General features: G+C 49.1%; 1 protein-coding gene and 1 long non-coding RNA gene across 3 annotated transcripts; one reads left to right on the top strand and one right to left on the bottom strand.

Annotated features, from left to right (window-relative positions):
* Positions 1–442: 442 nt before the first annotated feature.
* Positions 443–1,151, bottom strand: LOC311325214 (large ribosomal subunit protein mL37-like; the record flags this gene model as incomplete). The annotated part of the gene is made up of 2 exons (XM_084457883.1): positions 710–1,151; positions 443–630 (listed from the first exon to the last, which is right to left on the bottom strand). The coding sequence occupies exons 1-2, from the start codon at positions 1,077–1,079 to the stop codon at positions 443–445; spliced, it is 558 nt and encodes a 185-aa protein (XP_084314009.1). The 5' UTR covers positions 1,080–1,151.
* Positions 1,152–1,446: 295 nt separating this feature from the next.
* LOC311325465 lies at positions 1,447–7,013 on the top strand. 2 transcript variants are annotated; one of them, XR_014631013.1, is made up of 11 exons: positions 1,447–1,535; positions 3,875–4,065; positions 4,292–4,355; positions 4,670–4,736; positions 4,913–4,989; positions 5,180–5,300; positions 5,430–5,554; positions 5,752–5,818; positions 6,119–6,182; positions 6,363–6,541; positions 6,795–7,013. It is a non-coding gene; the product is annotated as an uncharacterized lncRNA (long non-coding RNA). The 2 variants fall into 2 exon arrangements; XR_014631014.1 differs by having other exon boundaries at positions 1,448–1,535; positions 3,872–4,065.
* The last annotated feature ends 14,677 nt before the right edge of the window (positions 7,014–21,690 follow it).

Below are 21,690 nucleotides of genomic sequence, written 5' to 3'. Positions count from 1 at the left end.
TCCTCTCCTCTCCCCTCCTCTCCTCTCCTCTCCCCTCCTCTCCCCTCCTCTCCTCTCCCCTCCCCTCCCCTCCTCTCCCCTCCCCTCCTCTCCTCTCCTCTCCTCTCCCCTCCTCTCCCCTCCCCTCCTCTCCCCTCCCCTCCCCTCCTCTCCTCTCCTCTCCTCTCCTCTCCCCTCCCCTCCTCTCCCCTCCCCTCCCCTCCTCTCCTCTCCCCTCCCCTCCCCTCCCCTCCCCTCCCCTCCTCTCCCCTCCCCTCCTCTCCCCTCCCCTCCTCTCCTCTCCTCTCCTCTCCTCTCCTCTCCCCTCCCCTCCTCTCCCCTCCCCTCCTCTCCTCTCCTCTCCTCTCCTCTCCCCTCCTCTCCTCTCCTCTCCTCTCCTCTCTCCTCCTCTCCTCTCCTCTCCTCCCGAAAGTTGACTGAGGATGGATAAGCGAGAGTGGACTCACCAGAACCTCTCTCTCGGAGGGCGGCTTTCCGTCGTGTCCCAGAAGCGAGCATGCTTGATGGCGTTCTGGACCCGTTCGTCTTGGTTCTCGATCTGATTGGCCGGGTCCTCAGCCAATGCCAACACCTGGGCAGGGAGGCCCTGGATCATCTTGGCCTTGGTCAGCCAAAGAGCCTGTTTGACCCCTGGAACATAACACACAGGAGTATGCGCACATACATGTAATGTAACGGCATGTTCTCGTCTCCAGACTTCATCGCCTACCTTCAAGCGCATTCGTCCTTTGATGAAACATGTAACATGGCTTCTCTTTGTACAGTGGCAAGGACTCCTCTGCTTTGTGCGCAGGCGCGTGCCCGGGATCTCTGTAATCCCGAACCCAGATCGGGAACGTGGGCTTCGCCAACCCGGGGACGAAGTGCATCCTGTCCCCGTAGGTGATGGGCTCCAGCCCGGGGATGTGAACCCTCACCTGAGGCTCTCTCCTCGGGGGGGCTTTAACACACAGGCAGGAGCTGACATTGAAGTGTCTCCTTCCTCCTCCATGCGTCACGTTGATCCTCAGCTCGGTCAATCGCGTCTGCGCCAACAAGGGAGCCGCACGCTTAAAACGGTGTGCACTTTCTGCAAACATGTTGCCTATTTATCATCTGATTTCAATGATTCTAACTCACATGCATCCTCTCATGCACCCGTGTAGGGCGCCGCCATGTTGGTCTCGAGTCAGCTGTCCTGCCCCCTACAGGATGGGAATGTTCCAACACGAATATCCTTGGATCCTTTCTAACTTTTTCGAAACCCCCCCAATAATATATGAATCAAGTGGAATAATACTCTTGACTTTACTACAGGCGAGTAGTACCATGAGGAGAAGATAAAGTGAGCAAGAGGAGGAAGGGGTAGGAACTATCCTCGGTAGGAACCAAAGTGGTACGGTCCTGTTTTCCCACGAGTCAGCGCGAGGCTGGTATAAAAGCCGGAGCAGCGCGCGCCTGAGTCTTTCTGCACGCGGGTCTTAAGAGAGGAGGTCCTCCATCCGGGTGTTAAGAGAGGAGGTCATCCATCCGGGCTCTGCACGCACAACCAACACGTGAGTGGTTTACTAGTGAAGTTCCACATGCTGTGTGCTTCAGTGTAGTATGAAATGTTCTGTACAATGTGCCGTAACGAAAAAGTCGGAATAAATATGAATTGGTCAGTTAACTTGAAATACTGCGGTCAAGCAAGCCTTCAATTCGGAAATACAAGTCATGTGGGCCACAGCCAATTCCCCTTTGCGCAAACATTAGCGTCATTACGGTAAATCGTTTTTTCTCTTGTAAAGACTTATCACCGTCGCATTCACCGACAAGTAGTGAAGTCAAATAACTATGGTTTGATTAAAGAAGTGAAAGGCGGTTGTGGTGTGGCATTTCAAAATAAAGGACCTCTAAATTGTCATAACTATATTTCCTTAATATTCAGATTAGAAGAAAGGAAACCGCCCATAATGCCGCACCTACTCCAATCCAGAGAGCTAGCAGACCACCCCTGGCTCTGGGTATATCCAAGTGATTTTCAGGACATTCTGATGTGGCATTTCAAGATAAAAGCCCTCTAAACTGTGCTATACGACCTACTGTTTCCTCCAATTTCAGATTAGGATTAAAAGGAGACCGCCCATAATGCATCAACACTTCCACTTCAGAGTAGACCCTCAGGTTGTCTACAATTTAGAGGTCCTTTATTTTGAAATGCCACACCACAACCGCCTTTCACTTCTTTAATCAAACCATAGTTATTTGACTTCACTACTTGTCGGTGAACGCGACGGTGGCAAGTCCTTACAAGAGAAAAAACCATTTGCGCTACTGGTTGCGCTAAGGGGAATTGGTTGTGGCCCACGTGCCTTGTATTTCTGAATTGAAGGCTGGCTTGAGTGTGCTCGTGTGTAGTTTTACAGTGAGTGTGCTCGTGCGAGTTGTACAGTGAGTGTGCTCGTGTGTAGTTGTACAGTGAGTGTGCTCGTGTTAATGTTACCTATGCGCTTTGCTTTTGACTCGCATTGTATGCGGTTGCAAACGTGGGGCTGTAGGGGAACAGTGGGGCTGTAGGGGAACAGTGGGGCTGTAGGGGAACAGTGGGGCTGTAGGGGAACAGTGGAACTGCACGCTATAGCCTGTGGTTGGAAAGCTTATAATATTCAACTGAAATTCATTGCATTCTGCCAACCGTGAAAGTGACGTGAATGGCTAGGAAATTGTCCGGTTGCAGGTAGCCTACATAACTGCTGAGGATCCTGGGTAGGTTGTGAATCCTGAGTAGCTTGTATCTACCGAAGCGGGGCGGGGTCTGCAGGTTGCATGCCTGATTAAAACTGATGGGTCTACAGGTTGCATGCCTGATTAAAACTGATGCACCATTTTGGTGCATGAACTGAGAATTCAGCCTTCCTAAGTATTTTCTTGTGAATGTGAAGTATACAGAGAAGGGTGGCATCAGAACCTGTTGTTGAAGTGATGTTCACCAAGCTTACCGGTTGTGTGATGTAGTGGAAAGAGTCCTCATGTATCCATGGTGTTTTTCAAACGTTTTATTAAAAAAAAAAAAAATTGTAAAATTGTAAATAAAGTAGACCTATCTGACACACTTGGGTTACAATTTTCATTTTAAATAATTTTCTTGGTTTGGATTGCTGTGGTGTAATTGGCCCCAAGGAAATCAAATGTAACATTTGAGGATGGCAGGAAGTAAAATGCACACAAAATGTGTGCCTTTCCTTTCCTGAGAGAGGTTATCAAACAGATCTATAAGCAGATGTATGGATATCTGGCATTTTCATGTCATAACAGCTAAACCTCTTTAGCAATGGGCTGGAGTTAAAATGACGTGTACCTGTAGCAAGCTGCCAACCCAACAAAGTGGAAAGATGAATAGAATCCCAGGTACTCTGACTTGTTCAGTCCTTGGACCAGGAGAACATGTTCAGCTCTGAGGATGAGCCACATACAAGGGGTCTACCTGGACACATGACATCAGTGATGGTCCACCTGTCACCTCTGACATGTCACTTTCACATGACTGCACAGCAACCTGGCACACAACATACTTTTGCCCATTCCACAGAGTTCACACATCATTTTGCCTTCACTTTATAGGAAATATGTCTCAGACCCCCCCAGTACCTGTCTTACACCCCCCAGTACCTGTCTTACCCCCCCCAGTACCTGTCTTACACCCCCCAGTACCTGTCTTACACCCCCCAGTACCTGTCTTACCCCCCCCAGTACCTGTCTTACACCCCCCAGTACCTGTCTTATCTACAGAGAGCAGTGATGCTCTGCTACAGTACGTCATTGTAAAGCCATTGACCCCTCAGGAGTGAGTATGCAGAGTGTAATGTGTAGGATGTGCTTGAAGCTTAACTCAAATGCTCTTTCCAACCAGCAGGGGGCAGTCAAGACCCCGAGGACATCTGCTGAGTGCAGCGGTGATGCAAGAGAGAAGGGCCGTCTGCAACAGGGGAAGACCCCGGGTCCGGGGGAGGACTTCATGAGGGCCGAGCTCCTGATCAATAATTGCCTGCTATCTGCCCCAGCCAGCGCTTCAGGCTTGAACACTGAGGGTCATCCGTCCGTATGGTCAGTCCTGCTTGTTCTCTTCACCTGTTACAGGAGTGTGTAAAAGGTTTTACTGTAACTTTAGCGCCAGAGTGGCTGGTGCAGTGATGACCGCATAGTTCAGCAGATGAACCATGAAGAACCAGCAGCATTGTCTTTCGCTCCTATCTGATGCATCAGACTCTCAACGCCACATCCTGAAGCTGCCGTCGGTCCCTGTCCTTCAATACGTCTCTTCTCATTTCAGGACAGGATGGGACAAAATGGCCACAGGTCTGGTGTCTGGATGAGGTGCAGGACGGAGATCTAAGGTGAGCTTGGGGTTCATGTCTTCAGTGATTTCTGGTCTCTGAGCTGTTGGTGCTGTGATATAGTTTTGGAATGGTGACATGATGCCCAAATACCTACGGTGACAGATGATGATTCAATTCTTGAACTCTCTCCCTGATAATTTGATGACGGCAAGAATACTGATGTCACCCCTGAGATTACTGAAAGGTTTTAAGACTAGTATATAAATGTATAAACAAGGTGAAGAAATGCCAGCTTTGCTGACATAAGGGAGAATCTAGCATTAGGTAGTTATCCATTATCCATCTCTAATTGTCTTGAATTGAACTTCTAGGCTTTGAAAACCAGAGATGAATGGACAACCAGTGCCTCGTGAATGGATGGATTGCACAGGAGTTGCGGTATGTAGGCTTTGCTGCCACAATTCAGTGTTTGAAACTGAACCGATGTGAAGTTTTGAATAAGCGTAGTGGACAAGTGCTTTCTGACAAAATCTCAAACTGATGGCTAATTACAGAATTGAAATGACAATTTTGTTTGAGTGACATAATTGCTGATCAAATTTCAATGTCTTTAGGCTGAAGCTCTTGACTGGTTGGCTGCAGACCCCATCCTGACTGAGCTGGAAGACTGCCCGAGGACGCCCTGCCATGAGTAAGCAGTCTAACGGCTGGTTCTGCTGTCCTGAGTGCTACAGCTGTTCATGATGTACTGTATATCATTGGGAATCTCTCTGAACCGATGTGAAGAGTATTTACATAACTGAAACGATCAGCAGCAGGCTTGTTAGTTCTCCATCCTCCCTGTTCAGATGAAGTCTAATGTCGCGGTGTTTCTTCCTCAGGCGTGGCTCGCTAACTGCCTCGCTAACTGGCTCGCTAACTGGCTCGCTAACTGGACTCAACTGATCAGCTACGGCTGCTGACCTGACGCAGTGGAGGCTCAGGATGGGGGATCTACCCGGAGTACGTTTTTATTTTCTTGAAGATTCTGTCTTCCTTCCATTTTGTTTTTGAGCATTGCACTGAAACTATACTTGAACTGAAATTGGAGCATTGACTTCTAACCAGTCCAAATACTTTTGTGTTCATCAGGTGTGCTTATGTGGCAGAGGTGGTTTGAAGAGCAGAGCCTGTCCTCAATCTGCCCCAGCCCTCAATCTGCCCCAGCCCTCAATCTGCCCCACTTCAAGCTTGAGTGCTGGTCAGCAGTCCTTCTGGTGAGACCTGCTTCTTCACCTATTACCTCCAACCCTCCCAACTGCTGCTGATGCACTGACCACAGAATTCAGCAGATTAATTTTGATGAGTGAGCAGCAGATGTCTTTAACCCCTAACTGATGCATCGGCAGCTATGCCCGGTGACTCATCTTTGATTTCCTGGCCTCTCCCTGATGGGTTTTCCTCTTGATTTCAGGTGTGAGGTACTGGCCCTGGGTCTTTGCTGTGATGGTGTAGTACCACCATAGTCACACAGTACGACGGTAAGCTTGTCTTCCTGATGTTGACCCTTGATATTCCTTCCTGTCTCATTGACTCACTCAATATACTTGGAACAAGTCTGAGGGGTTCATGTATATTGGTCTGGCAAGAGAATGCAGGAGGTTTTGCTGTAACGTTAGCGCCAGAGTGGCTGGTGCAGTGATGACCGCATAGTTCAGCAGATGAACCATGAAGAACCAGCAGCATTGTCTTTCGCTCCTATCTGATGCATCAGCCTCTCAACGCCACATCCTGAAGCTGCCGTCGGTCCCTGTCCTTCAATACGTCTCTTCTCATTTCAGGATGGGATGGGACAAAATGGCCACAGGTCTGGTGTCTGGATGAGGTGCAGGACGGAGATCTAAGGTGAGCTTGGGGGTTCAGTCTTCAGTGATTTCTGGTCTCTTGAGCCACTGATGAAAACGATTCTGCCATATGATTGTCAGTGATTATATCAATACCGTTCCATTTCTCTCTGAGGCTATGGAGGTCTACCTTCGCAGGTCTGTGTGTTGTCGTACCTTCTGACCAATTTGTTCCCAACAGGACTACCTTCCCTGGAGGTGCCGGCGGACCAGATGAGGGTGTGGTGGTGTGAACCAGCCTGTACGATGGGGCTCCTGCCTGGTGGTGTGAACCAGCCTGTACGATGGGGCTCCTGCCTGGTGGTGTGAACCAGCCTGTACGATGGGGCTCCTGCCTGGAATATTCCCTGAAGAGTCGAGGCAAGTCCAGTGATCTTCCCATATAATGGAAGCTGTATACATGGACTTCCTCTTCACTTTATCTGGTGTTCTTGACCAGGCGCTGTGAAATTGTATAAGAATTGCGACATGTTGACAGATGATGATTCAATTCTTGAACTCTCTCCCTGAGAATTTGATGACTGTAAGAATGCTGATGTCATCCCTGAGTTTACTGCAAAGGTTGAAGATGTACGTTTTGTTTCTTTGGCTCATCTGTGTTCTCTTCTCCTAGGTGGAGGAAAATGTTCTTCATTGACTGGTCAAAGCTGCAGGAGACGATGGAACGATGAGAGGGCTGTTTGTTTTTTATTATTTGTAGCGTTGTCCTCATGCAGCATCTAACCCTAGGCTGTGGACTGAACTTGAGCTGACGGTTTCTGTCCATGCTCGGTTTTGTGACGCTGTTCTTGTTTACAGTTGTTGGGAGTTTTAATAAAAGCTGTTGAGTCGAGATGTTGCTGTGATTCGTTCTGAAAATTCACTATTGAGCTGGGAGAGATGCGGCCTCATGGTGGGAGACCTGACAATAAAAACGTGTTTGAGAGATTGGTGGTTTCTTAACCAATTGTGTCCATATTTAAGATTGAATGTGACAAAAGATCAACGCCTGACGTAGTTTTCAGGTACATGGATGTATGAGGTTGGTCCATGACGATGACGCTGCCACCCAGAAGGCCGACCAATGAAAATTAGACATTTGTTCCGAGTAGTTGATTGGTCAAATCAATCAATTGGCTATTTGTGAATGCGATATTACGGAATGTGCCGCAGTTGCATTTACCAATCCGGACTCATTGGTCTTTTCATGGAGCGCTTCCAAGATGGGGCTGACTTCCATTCATCCGCTCGTCAAACTGCAGATGACGTTAACTGACTAGCATGGCAGACTAATTGTTACTGTCTAACGGTTAATTCAGTTGAATGCCAAGTTTTGTAAGAAGAGAATTGTGCAAAGCCGTGGACCTATAGACACAGGCCGTGTCCGAAATGCATACTACCTGCTACTTGCTATATAGTAGGCACTATATAGTAGGCATACTACATACTATACAGTACCTACTGTTCCACAAAACGCGTGTATACACTATAGTATGCTATATAGTACCTACTATATAGTAGGCGAAATACAGTATGCACAGTTTTGATGTAGCATGCTGCATCTCGTCTACTATATAGCAAGTAGTAGCCTATGCATTTCGGACACGGCCATAATGTTGCAAGCCAGCCAGCTACTGCCGCTCATCTGGTTGGTGTACAGCGTGACCGCTGGACTGACATTGAAGTTATGGTGTATTAATGCTTCACACCATTGGCGATTTTATAGGGGGGGCAGGGGGGGCAAGTGCCCCCCCTGATTGGCCAGCCCAACTCTGCTCAGATTCTTTAAAAAAAAAAAAAAAAAAAACTTTTTTACTAATTAACACAATTATTAAATACATAATTGTGGTTTGTACCAGTTTGTTAGATCATCACTAATTTTAAAAGTGATCATTAATTTTAAAAGTATTTATTATTTAAACTAGGCTACCTTTAAAAATATATATATATTCATAATCCACTAATGGCACAACTCGTCCGTCGAAAACAAATGAGATCTGACTGAACTGCTCAGTGCTCAACAAGCTACAACCAGCCAACCTGCTCATAATGGCAAAAAGAGCTATAAAAACAATTTACTTCATAAAATAAAATCTGGCAATGCTAATGAAGAAGCTACCACTCGAAATGACAGCGCAGCAGGTGCAACTAGCACCAGCACTATCACCAGCACTAACACTAGCACTAGCACTAACACTAGCACTAACACTAACACTAACACCAGCACTAACACTAACACTAACACTAGCACTATCACCAGCACTAACACTAGCACTAGCACTAACACTAGCACTAACACCAGCACTAACACTAACACTAGCACTAACACTAGCACTAACACTAACACTAGCACTAACACTAGCACTAACACCAGCACTAACACTAACACTAACACCAGCACTAACACTAACACTAGCACTAACACTAGCACTAACACTAACACTAACACTAGCACTAGCACTAACACTAACACTAGCACTAACACTAGCACTAACACTAACACTAGCACTAACACTAGCACTAACACTAACACCAGCACTAACACTAGCACTAACACTAACACTAGCACTAACACTAGCACTAACACTAACACTAACACTAGCACTAGCACTAACACTAGCACTAACACTAACACTAGCACTAACACTAACACCAGCACTAACACTAACACTAGCACTAACACTAGCACTAACACTAACACTAGCACTAACACCAGCACTAACACTAGCACTAACACTAACACTAGCACTAACACTAGCACTAACACTAACACCAGCACTAACACTAGCACCAACACTAACACTAACACTAGCACTAACACTAACACTAGCACTAACACTAGCACTAACACTAACACTAGCACTAGCACTAACACTAGCACTAACACTAGCACCAGCACTATCACTAACACTAACACTAGCACTAACACTAACACTAACACCAGCACTAACACTAGCACTAACACTAGCACTAACACTAGCAACATCACATCACTAGCACTAACACTAACACTATCACTAACACTAACACTAACACTAGCACTAACACTAGCACTAACACTAACACTAACACTAGCACTAACACTAACACTAGCACTAACACTAGCACTAACACTAGCAACATCACATCACTAGCACTAACACTAACACTAACACTAACACTAGCACTAGCACTAACACCAGCACTATCACTAACACTAACACTAGCACTAACACTAGCACTAGCACTAACACTAACACCAGCACTAGCACTAACACTAACACCAACACCAACACTAACACTAACACTAACACTAGCACTAACACTAACACTAGCACTAACACTAACACTAACACTAGCACTAACACTAGCACTAGCACTAACACTAGCAACATCACATCACTAGCACTAGCACTAGCACTAACACTAGCACTAACACTAGCACTAGCACTAGCACTAACACTAGCACTAACACTAGCACCAGCACTAACACTATCACTAACACTATCACTAACACTAACACTAACACTAGCACTAACACTAGCACTAACACTAACACTAGCACCAGCACCATCGGCGAGGAAGCTAGCACCAGCAGGCAGTGTCAGTGTGATGTTGTGGTGTTGGGTATAATGGCCTAGTGCTCGGTCATAAAGTCATATTGACATGCTCGTGGTGTCTAGATGAAGTTTGATGTGTTGTACATATTGAATTGTCATACGGATTTCTTATTAGCATACTGTTCACAACTGCCATTCTTTGTAAATAGATGGGACGAGACGGCAGAACTGTTTGTTTTTTTTTCTCACGTCAAAATGTTGCCCCCCCACTCTCAGAGGGTAAAATCACCTATGCTTCTCACACACACAACCTAACCAGGAAAACACACACTTTGCACAGCAGCAACATTTCCTATTCTGCTATGAATTTCTGCAAAACAATACCATTGGAAGAGGCATTTCATATATGATGGTCTCAACGGACAGTTGCAGACTGGTTACGGGCTTTTGTCCGGTCTGGTAAAGATCACGCTGCGTGATTGTCCTGAGTCGTGACAGCTGTGTGACTGGTGACCTGAGTCGTGACAGCTGTGTGACTGGTGACCTGAGTCGTGACAGCTGTGTGACTGGTGTCCTGAGTCGTGACAGCTGGGTGACTGGTTGTGTCCTCAGGGCGAGCGGATGTCCTGAGTCGTGACAGCTGTGTGACTGGTTGTGTCCTCAGGGCGAGCGGAAGGCCTGTATGATGGATGACCCCGCCTACTGACCCAGACATCTACCGCTTCATTCTATTTTATTTCTGTGTTTTTTACTTGTGGTACTAACTGTATCCATCAAAGTCTGCCTGTCTGAGTCTCCTCTGTTCCAGATGATATGAGCTGAGTGGGAGTAGAGCAGGTTTTTTTTTTTTATTCGTCTTAATTCGCTTTGATGAGGAGGGTTGAGGAGGAGGATGAAGGAGGGTTAAGGAGGAGGAGAGGATGAGGATGAAGGGGGAGGATGAAGGAGGAGGGTTAAGGAGGAGAAGAGGGTTAAGGAGGAGGATGGAGGAGGATGAAGGAGGAGGGTTAAGGAGGAGGATGAAGGAGGAGGATGGAGGAGAGGAGGAGGGTTAAGGAGGAGGAGGATGAAGGAGGAGGATGAAGGAGGAGGGTTAAGGAGGAGGGTTAAGGAGGGGGCGAGGAGGAGGTTTAAGGAGGAGGAGAGGAGGAGGGTTAAGGAGGAGGAGAGGAGGAGGGTTAAGGAGGAGGAGAGGAGGAGGATGAAGGAGGAGGGTTAAGGAGGAGTGTTAAGGAGGAGAATGAAGGAGGAGGAGACCGCCAAGAAAGATCAGGCCGAGCAGGAGTCAGAGCCGGAGGAAGAGGAGGAGAACAGTCCAATCCTGCCTGAGATCTGGCTAGAACCAGTCCAATCCTGCTAGGTTAGTCTGTGATGACCTCAGGAAAGGGAGGAAGGAGAGATGTGTTGGTTAAATATTGTAACGGTGCCACTGGGCCAATGAAGAGGTCCTTCCTCTAGTCTACTAGACCTCCTTCCTCTAGTCTGCTAGACCTCCTTCCTCTAGTCTACTAGACCTCCTTCCTCTAGTCTACTAGACCTCCTTCCTCTAGTCTGCTAGACCTCCTTCCTCTAGTCTACTCACCTCAGCTGTCTACTAGACCTCCTTCCTCTAGTCTACTAGACCTCCTTCCTCTAGTCTACTAGACCTCCTTCCTCTAGTCTGCTAGACCTCCTTCCTCTAGTCTACTAGACCTTCCTCTAGTCTACTAGACCTCCTTCCTCTAGTCTACTAGACCTCCTTCCTCTAGTCTACTAGACCTCCTTCCTCTAGTCTACTAGACCTTCCTCTAGTCTACTAGACCTCCTTCCTCTAGTCTACTAGACCTTCCTCTAGTCTACTAGACCTCCTTCCTCTAGTCTACTAGACCTCCTTCCTCTAGTCTGCTAGACCTCCTTCCTCTAGTCTACTAGACCTCCTTCCTCTAGTCTGCTAGACCTCCTTCCTCTAGTCTACTAGACCTCCTTCCTCTAGTCTGCTAGACCTTCCTCTAGTCTACTAGACCTTCCTCTAGTCTACTAGACCTTCCTCTAGTCTACTAGACCTCCTTCCTCTAGTCTACTAGACCTCCTTCCTCTAGTCTACTAGACCTTCTTCCCCTAGTCTACTAGACCTCCTTCCTCTAGTCTGCTAGACCTTCCTCTAGTCTACTAGACCTTCCTCTAGTCTACTAGACCTTCCTCTAGTCTGCTAGACCTCCTTCCTCTAGTCTACTAGACCTTCCTCTAGTCTACTAGACCTTCCTCTAGTCTACTAGACCTCCTTCCTCTAGTCTACTAGACCTTCTTCCCCTAGTCTACTAGACCTCCTTCCTCTAGTCTGCTAGACCTTCCTCTAGTCTACTAGACCTTCCTCTAGTCTACTAGACCTTCCTCTAGTCTGCTAGACCTCCTTCCTCTAGTCTACTAGACCTTCCTCTAGTCTACTAGACCTTCCTCTAGTCTGCTAGACCTCCTTCCTCTAGTCTACTAGACCTCTTTCCTCTAGTCTACTAGACCTTCCTCTAGTCTACTAGACCTCCTTCCTCTAGTCTACTAGACCTCCTTCCTCTAGTCTGCTAGACCTCTTTCCTCTAGTCTACTAGACCTTCCTCTAGTCTACTAGACCTCTTTCCTCTAGTCTACTAGACCTCCTTCCTCTAGTCTGCTAGACCTCCTTCCTCTAGTCTACTAGACCTTCCTCTAGTCTACTAGACCTCCTTCCTCTAGTCTACTAGACCTCCTTCCTCTAGTCTGCTAGACCTCCTTCCTCTAGTCTACTAGACCTCCTTCATCTAGTCTACTAGACCTCCTTCCTCTAGTCTACTAGACCTTCCTCTAGTCTACTAGACCTCCTTCCTCTAGTCTACTAGACCTTCCTCTAGTCTACTAGACCTCCTTCCTCTAGTCTACTAGACCTTCCTCTAGTCTACTAGACCTCCTTCCTCTAGTCTACTAGACCTTCCTCTAGTCTGCTAGACCTCCTTCCTCTAGTCTACTAGACCTTCCTCTAGTCTACTAGACCTCCTTCCTCTAGTCTACTAGACCTCCTTCCTCTAGTCTGCTAGACCTCCTTCCTCTAGTCTGCTAGACCTCCTTCCTCTAGTCTACTAGACCTCCTTCCTCTAGTCTACTAGACCTTCCTCTAGTCTACTAGACCTCCTTCCTCTAGTCTACTAGACCTCCTTCCTCTAGTCTACTAGACCTTCCTCTAGTCTGCTAGACCTCCTTCCTCTAGTCTACTAGACCTTCCTCTAGTCTGCTAGACCTCCTTCCTCTAGTCTACTAGACCTCCTTCCTCTAGTCTACTAGACCTTCCTCTAGTCTACTAGACCTTCCTCTAGTCTACTAGACCTTCCTCTAGTCTACTAGACCTCCTTCCTCTAGTCTACTAGACCTCCTTCCTCTAGTCTACTAGACCTCCTTCCTCTAGTCTGCTAGACCTTCCTCTAGTCTACTAGACCTCCTTCCTCTAGTCTACTAGACCTCCTTCCTCTAGTCTGCTAGACCTCCTTCCTCTAGTCTACTAGACCTTCCTCTAGTCTACTAGACCTCCTTCCTCTAGTCTGCTAGACCTCCTTCCTCTAGTCTACTAGACCTCCTTCCTCTAGTCTGCTAGACCTCCTTCCTCTAGTCTGCTAGACCTCCTTCCTCTAGTCTACTAGACCTCCTTCCTCTAGTCTGCTAGACCTCCTTCCTCTAGTCTGCTAGACCTCCTTCCTCTAGTCTACTAGACCTCCTTCCTCTAGTCTGCTAGACCTCCTTCCTCTAGTCTGCTAGACCTTCCTCTAGTCTACTAGACCTCCTTCCTCTAGTCTACTAGACCTCCTTCCTCTAGTCTGCTAGACCTCCTTCCTCTAGTCTACTAGACCTTCCTCTAGTCTACTAGACCTCCTTCCTCTAGTCTGCTAGACCTCCTTCCTCTAGTCTACTAGACCTCCTTCCTCTAGTCTGCTAGACCTCCTTCCTCTAGTCTGCTAGACCTCCTTCCTCTAGTCTACTAGACCTTCCTCTAGTCTGCTAGACCTCCTTCCTCTAGTCTACTAGACCTTCCTCTAGTCTACTAGACCTTCCTCTAGTCTACTAGACCTTCCTCTAGTCTACTAGACCTCCTTCCTCTAGTCTACTAGACCTTCCTCTAGTCTACTAGACCTCCTTCCTCTAGTCTACTAGACCTTCCTCTAGTCTACTAGACCTTCCTCTAGTCTACTAGACCTCCTTCCTCTAGTCTACTAGACCTCCTTCCTCTAGTCTGCTAGACCTCCTTCCTCTAGTCTACTAGACCTTCCTCTAGTCTACTAGACCTTCCTCTAGTCTGCTAGACCTCCTTCCTCTAGTCTGCTAGACCTCCTTCCTCTAGTCTACTAGACCTCCTTCCTCTAGTCTGCTAGACCTCCTTCCTCTAGTCTGCTAGACATCCTTCCTCTAGTCTACTAGACCTTCCTCTAGTCTACTAGACCTCCTTCCTCTAGTCTACTAGACCTCCTTCCTCTAGTCTGCTAGACCTCCTTCCTCTAGTCTGCTAGACCTCCTTCCTCTAGTCTACTAGACCTCCTTCCTCTAGTCTACTAGACCTTCCTCTAGTCTGCTAGACCTCCTTCCTCTAGTCTGCTAGACCTCCTTCCTCTAGTCTACTAGACCTCCTTCCTCTAGTCTGCTAGACCTCCTTCCTCTAGTCTGCTAGACATCCTTCCTCTAGTCTACTAGACCTTCCTCTAGTCTACTAGACCTCCTTCCTCTAGTCTACTAGACCTCCTTCCTCTAGTCTGCTAGACCTCCTTCCTCTAGTCTGCTAGACCTCCTTCCTCTAGTCTGCTAGACCTCCTTCCTCTAGTCTACTAGACCTCCTTCCTCTAGTCTACTAGACCTTCCTCTAGTCTACTAGACCTTCCTCTAGTCTACTAGACCTCCTTCCTCTAGTCTACTAGACCTTCCTCTAGTCTACTAGACCTCCTTCCTCTAGTCTGCTAGACCTCCTTCCTCTAGTCTGCTAGACCTCCTTCCTCTAGTCTACTAGACCTCCTTCCTCTAGTCTACTAGACCTCCTTCCTCTAGTCTACTAGACCTCCTTCCTCTAGTCTACTAGACCTTCCTCTAGTCTACTAGACCTCCTTCCTCTAGTCTACTAGACCTCCTTCCTCTAGTCTACTAGACCTTCCTCTAGTGTACTAGACCTCCTTCCTCTAGTCTACTAGACCTCCTTCCTCTAGTCTACTAGACCTTCCTCTAGTCTACTAGACCTCCTTCCTCTAGTCTACTAGACCTTCCTCTAGTGTACTAGACCTCCTTCCTCTAGTCTACTAGACCTCCTTCCTCTAGTCTACTAGACCTTCCTCTAGTGTACTAGACCTCCTTCCTCTAGTCTACTAGACCTTCCTCTAGTCTACTAGACCTCCTTCCTCTAGTCTACTAGACCTTCCTCTAGTGTACTAGACCTCCTTCCTCTAGTCTACTAGACCTCCTTCCTCTAGTCTACTAGACCTTCCTCTAGTGTACTAGACCTCCTTCCTCTAGTCTACTAGACCTTCCTCTAGTCTACTAGACCTCCTTCCTCTAGTCTACTAGACCTCCTTCCTCTAGTCTGCTAGACCTCCTTCCTCTAGTCTGCTAGACCTCCTTCCTCTAGTCTACTAGACCTTCCTCTAGTCTGCTAGACCTCCTTCCTCTAGTCTGCTAGACCTCCTTCCTCTAGTCTACTAGACCTTCCTCTAGTCTACTAGACCTCCTTCCTCTAGTCTACTAGACCTTCCTCTAGTCTACTAGACCTTCCTCTAGTCTACTAGACCTCCTTCCTCTAGTCTACTAGACCTCCTTCCTCTAGTCTACTAGACCTCCTTCCTCTAGTCTGCTAGACCTCCTTCCTCTAGTCTACTAGACCTCCTTCCTCTAGTCTACTAGACCTCCTTCCTCTAGTCTACTAGACCTCCTTCCTCTAGTCTACTAGACCTTCCTCTAGTCTACTAGACCTCCTTCCTCTAGTCTGCTAGACCTCCTTCCTCTAGTCTGCTAGACCTCCTTCCTCTAGTCTACTAGACCTCCTTCCTCTAGTCTACTAGACCTCCTTCCTCTAGTCTACTAGACCTCCTTCCTCTAGTCTACTAGACCTTCCTCTAGTCTACTAGACCTCCTTCCTCTAGTCTACTAGACCTCCTTCCTCTAGTCTACTAGACCTTCCTCTAGTGTACTAGACCTCCTTCCTCTAGTCTACTAGACCTCCTTCCTCTAGTCTACTAGACCTTCCTCTAGTCTACTAGACCTCCTTCCTCTAGTCTACTAGACCTTCCTCTAGTGTACTAGACCTCCTTCCTCTAGTCTACTAGACCTCCTTCCTCTAGTCTACTAGACCTTCCTCTAGTGTACTAGACCTCCTTCCTCTAGTCTACTAGACCTTCCTCTAGTCTACTAGACCTCCTTCCTCTACTCACCTCCCCTCAGCTGTCCTTTAGGAGACATTCTAACATTAATACTGACCTAGCTGCACTCCTCTACCATGAAGCCTTTGTTACATTCATTTCCCTGTATTGTTTCATACTAGACATGTTGTGGATCCTGATCCAGATGGCTAATAACTGTGTTTGAAGACTGTACAGAATAAAGAGCTTTGAGTTTGACATCTGGTACTGGTCTAATCATCACCATTCAGGCAATTAAGAGCAGGTGAGTATGAGTGTATTGCATAAGGATGTATTGGGCATTTTCCGCTGGTCAGACACGCGCACACACATCTGTTAGTAAATCTATACTGAGCACACTAGTGAAGTGTGCTGCTGTTAGAAGTGGGTAATTACACTCCCAGCAGTAATTACACTCCCCCCCCACACACACACACACACGTAAACACACACACCCTCTCTCTCTTCTCCAATAGCCTTTCAGAACTCTTATCGGGATTATGCACATTCTCTCCATTAAAACAGTCTGTTAAAGTGGGCTAGCGATAGAAACACGGTCATGTCGCACACGCAGTGGCCCGTTATTCCGGTGACTCATACAAATAGCCGCAAATTAGGGTAGCAGGATTTCACCGCCTCTGAACTTGAGCGCTCTCGGTCTCTGGGGTCTCATCCGCTGCTCACGTGATGCAGAAGCAGCCGGGGTATCTCCAGGATGATGCATGGAGTCGGGGGCAACGGCAGCGAGGAGGATAACGTTTAGGAGACGCGACAAAATCACCCCAAATTGTCTGGGTTTGGGTTTAAGAGAGGATTATCGAATTATCCCAGTCGGTTTGCTGTAACCCTACCCCCCGCGGGGCGGCTGCAGGGACTGCGGTGAGGAGAGGAGAGGGGATGGAGTGAGTCTGGTGTTGAGATGGGAGATCGGGTACCGCAGAGATGATGCGCTTCATACTGGATTGCCTGCGGACGCCGAGACACCGGGCACCGGGCGGCGGGAGGTCAGTCGCATGTCTGCATGTCGCCGACTCTAGGGACTAAGGTTAGACAACCACACAGATACATTCACCTCGTCCTTCATTAGAGAGAGGTCGTGTTTCGTGGTAGGCGAGCCAGCTTTTTATGAATCACCAGTGTGAGAGGCGTAGTCTACTACAGCTGCATCAGTCTCTCCGCTCATCCCCAGCAAACACGCAACGTCAGGGAGACGTTCAGATCACGTCTTAATAACGTTGAACCCCGTTTGCACGTCTGCTGGACCCCTCAATATTCAAACGCCTGGCTTGGACCCCTCTAAGACGTCTGTGGACGTGCAGAACGGGTTCAATATCTGAACGAAAAAAAAAACATTCATTCTGGCTCCTAATTGGATGTCTTTGGACGTCCGAAAAAGACAAAAAAGACATATAAAAGACGTCTTTTAGACATGTCTGCTCAGTGGGTCGGTCACTTCGGGGATATGGACTATGAGGCACCGGGCAGCTCAGAGACAGCATGTGTTGTTTGTTCATTATTGAACATTAAGAGTAGACATTGGAACTCAAGATCAGTTCATTACATAAATAGGTTATTGTAGCCTACTTCTATTGTTCAATTGATTCAGCTTTTGTGATATTTAAACGGTTAGGCTAAATAAAGTCTTATTAACGAGAGACCGGTCTAACGAAAAAGGAGAGTGAGCAGAGTTTGGGCAGTCTAAAAACAAAAAGAAGCTTATTGGCTGCAGGTTCTAGCTACAGCAGAGATGGGTTTGGGCTCAGGCGGGTCCGGGCTGAGGTGGTTCGGGCCTGAGGTGGTTCGGGGATGGGGCGGGTCGGGCCTGTGTGTGGGGTGAAGGTTTGAGGCTGTGTGTGGGGTGAAGGTTTGAGGCTGTGTGTGGGGTGAAGGTTTGAGGCTGTGTGTGGGGGTGAAGGTTTGAGGCTGTGTGTGGGGTGAAGGTTTGAGGCTGTGTGTGGGGTGAAGGTTTGAGGCTGGGGTGAAGGTTTGAGGCTGTGTGTGGGGTGAAGGTTTGGGGCTGTGTGTGGGGTGAAGGTTTGAGGCTGTGTGTGGGGTGAAGGTTTGAGGCTGAGTGTGGGGTGAAGGTTTGAGGCTGTGTGTGGGGTGAAGGTTTGAGGCTGTGTGTGGGGTGAAGGTTTGGGGCTGTGTGTGGGGTGAAGGTTTGAGGCTGTGTGTGGGGGTGAAGGTTTGGGGCTGTGTGTGGGGTGAAGGTTTGAGGCTGTGTGTGGGGGTGAAGGTTTGGGGCTGTGTGTGGGGGTGAAGGTTTGAGGCTGTGTGTGGGGTGAAGGTTGAGGCTGGGGTGAAGGTTTGAGGCTGTGTGTGGGGGTGAAGGTTTGAGGCTGTGTGTGGGGTGAAGGTTGAGGCTGGGGTGAAGGTTTGAGGCTGTGTGTGGGGGTGAAGGTTTGAGGCTGTGTGTGGGGTGAAGGTTTGAGGCTGTGTGTGGGGGTGAAGGTTTGAGGCTGAGTGTGGGGGTGAAGGTTGAGGCTGGGGTGAAGGTTTGAGGCTGAGTGTGGGTGTGAAGGTTTGGGGCTGTGTGTGGGGGTGAAGGTTTGAGGCTGTGAGTGGGGTGAAGGTTTGAGGCTGTGTGTGGGGGTGAAGGTTTGAGGCTGTGTGTGGGGGTGAAGGTTTGAGGCTGTGTGTGGGTGTGAAGGTTTGAGGCTGTGTGTGGGGGTGAAGGTTGAGGCTGGGGTGAAGGTTTGAGGCTGTGTGTGGGTGTGACAGTGCTGACCTTCCCGTCTAATTGGCTCGCTGTCCTCCTGGCTGCCAGCCGGCGATAAGAACCTGAGGGTGATCCTCTTACCGCGCGGTCAGCACAGAGTAGGAACATACTGGTTCCACTGGGTTCCACGTGGGTTCTGAGGGTCACCCTGTGGGACTTCCCTCTAAAAAATAAATACATAAATACAAATATTAAGAACGCCTTTTCTAGCCCATGGCTAATCAAGACATTTTGGACAATTCTATGCTTCCATTGAGGGAACAGTTTGGGGAAGGCCCATTTCTGCTCCAGCATGACTGTGACCCAGTGCACAAAGCAAGGTCCATAAAGGAATGGTTGGGTGAGGTTGGTGTGGAAGAACTTGACTGGCCCTCACAGAGCCCTGACCTCAACCCCACCCAACACCTTTGTGATGAACTAGAACGGCGATTGCGAGCTAGGCCCTCTCGTCCAACATCAGTGTCTGACCTCACTAATGCTCTTCTGGATGAATGGGCAAAATATACCACAGACACAGTCCACTCTTGTAGAAAGCCTTCCCAGAAGAGTGGAAGCTGTTATAGCTGCAAAGGGGACCAACTCCATATTAATGCCTATGAATTTAGAACAGGATGTCATTAAAGCTCCTACAGGTGTAATGTGTAGGTGTCCCAATGCTTTTATCCATATAGTGTAGCCTCTAACCACCGCAGCGCTACACGCAGGCTGCCCCCAGAAAGACAGGACAGAGAGGAGAGACCACGGGAGGAGAGAGGGATCTAGCTAGGAGGGTACAACAGTAGTGGAAGGAAGGGGAGTTGTAATTGGACCAGTAGGCATTCGGGAAGGTCTTCCCTATGTTCCCAAAGCCCCATGTTCCCACATTTCTAAGTCATCACACTGCAAAGGCATGAGGCGTGTAGCGCGGGAAGGGGAAGGGGAAGAACGCTTCTCGTGTTGACCATGATCCGTCCATAGGTGGCGCTGTTGCGGCCGTGACCACTACTTAGCTCGATGTCGCCACCTACTGGCCTCTCCTGGCCCTGGACTCTGCAGCAGACTGGAGAGAACTTGATCATTGTTTAAAAGTGTTACATTTGTGAAATTAGAGAAATTGTCTCTGTCAGTTCCTGGCTATGCCAATGCTCAATGCCCATGCCGTGTCAGATGGATTGGTCAACCCAATGAGGCTTCACACACACACACACACACACACACACACACACACACACACACACACACACACACACACACACACACACACACACACAGACTTACTTTTCTCTGTTATATGGTTAGACTACTTAGAAACGTGGGAGCATAGGGCTGTGGGAACACAGACACGCTCCCCGTTCAGGAGAGGGACAGAGGAGGAGGAGGAGAGGGACAGAGGAGGAGAGGGACAGAGGAGGAGCAGGAGAGGGACAGAGGAGGAGGAGGAGAGGGACAGAGGAGGAGAGGGACAGAGGAGGAGCAGGAGAGGGACAGAGGAGGAGAGGGACAGAGGAGGAGGAGGAGAGGGACAGAGGAGGAGCAGGAGAGGGACAGAGGAGGAGAGGGACAGAGGAGGAGGAGGAGAGGGACAGAGGAGGAGAGGGACAGAGGAGGAGCAGGAGAGGGACAGAGGAGGAGAGGGACAGAGGAGGAGCAGGAGAGGGACAGAGGAGGAGCAGGAGAGGGACAGAGGAGGAGGAGCAGGAGAGGGACAGAGGAGGAGGAGGAGAGGGACAGAGGAGGAGCAGGAGAGGGACAGAGGAGGAGCAGGAGAGGGACAGAGGAGGAGCAGGAGAGGGACAGAGGAGGAGCAGCAGAGGGACAGAGGAGGAGCAGGAGAGGGACAGAGGAGGAGGAGCAGGAGAGGGACAGAGGAGGAGCAGCAGAGGGACAGAGGAGGAGGAGCAGCAGAGGGACAGAGGAGGAGCAGCAGAGGGACAGAGGAGGAGGAGCAGAGGGACAGAGGAGGAGCAGGAGAGGGACAGAGGAGGAGGAGGAGAGGGACAGAGGAGGAGGAGGAGAGGGACAGAGGAGGAGCAGCAGAGGGACAGAGGAGGAGCAGGAGAGGGACAGAGGAGGAGGAGCAGAGGGACAGAGGAGGAGGAGCAGAGGGACAGAGGAGGAGAGGGACAGAGGAGGAGTCGGAGAGGGACAGAGGAGGAGAGGGACAGAGGAGGAGGAGCAGAGGGACAGAGGAGGAGCAGGAGAGGGACACAGGAGGAGCAGCAGAGGGACAGAGGAGGAGCAGGAGAGGGACAGAGGAGGAGGAGGAGAGGGACAGAGGAGGAGCAGGAGAGGGACAGAGGAGGAGCAGGAGAGGGACAGAGGAGGAGGAGGAGAGGGACAGAGGAGGAGCAGGAGAGGGACAGAGGAGGAGGAGGAGAGGGACAGAGCAGGAGCAGGAGAGGGACAGAGGAGGAGCAGGAGAGGGACAGAGGAGGAGCAGGAGAGGGACAGAGGAGGAGAAGGAGAGGGACAGAGGAGGAGAAGGAGAGGGACAGAGGAGGAGGAGCAGGAGAGGGACAGAGGGCGACTTTAGGAGCTGAGAGGAAGACAGGAGAGGCAGACGGGTGAAGGAGAGAGCTCAGAGGAGAGACACCTGGGAGAGACTGGAGAAGAGATATAGGGGAGGTAATATGGAGAGTGTATTCCTTGGCCCGGGCAGTCACACTGAATTCAAGATGGATCTGTCCTCGGTCAGTTTTGAGTTATGAAGCCTATCGCCCGTCTCTGTCGCTCGCCGCCTGTGTTCGGACTCTCGTCCTTGAGGAAGACGGCTCGTTCACGTTCGAGATTTAACCCTTCATATGCCTGCACTGAACTGTGAGGGGGGGGGCAGTTAATCGTCCTGTCATGGTTGGATGCGCTCTTTACTGCTCTGTCCATCTCCTTCTCTCCTCCCTCCCTCTCCTCTGCGGGCTCCTCCCTCTG

The sequence above is a fragment of the Borostomias antarcticus genome, assembly GCF_949987555.1.
Source record: "Borostomias antarcticus genome assembly, chromosome: 24".
NCBI classification, from domain to species: Eukaryota; Metazoa; Chordata; class Actinopteri; order Stomiiformes; family Stomiidae; genus Borostomias; species Borostomias antarcticus.
This window is presented reverse-complemented; position numbering and strand designations above follow the sequence as displayed.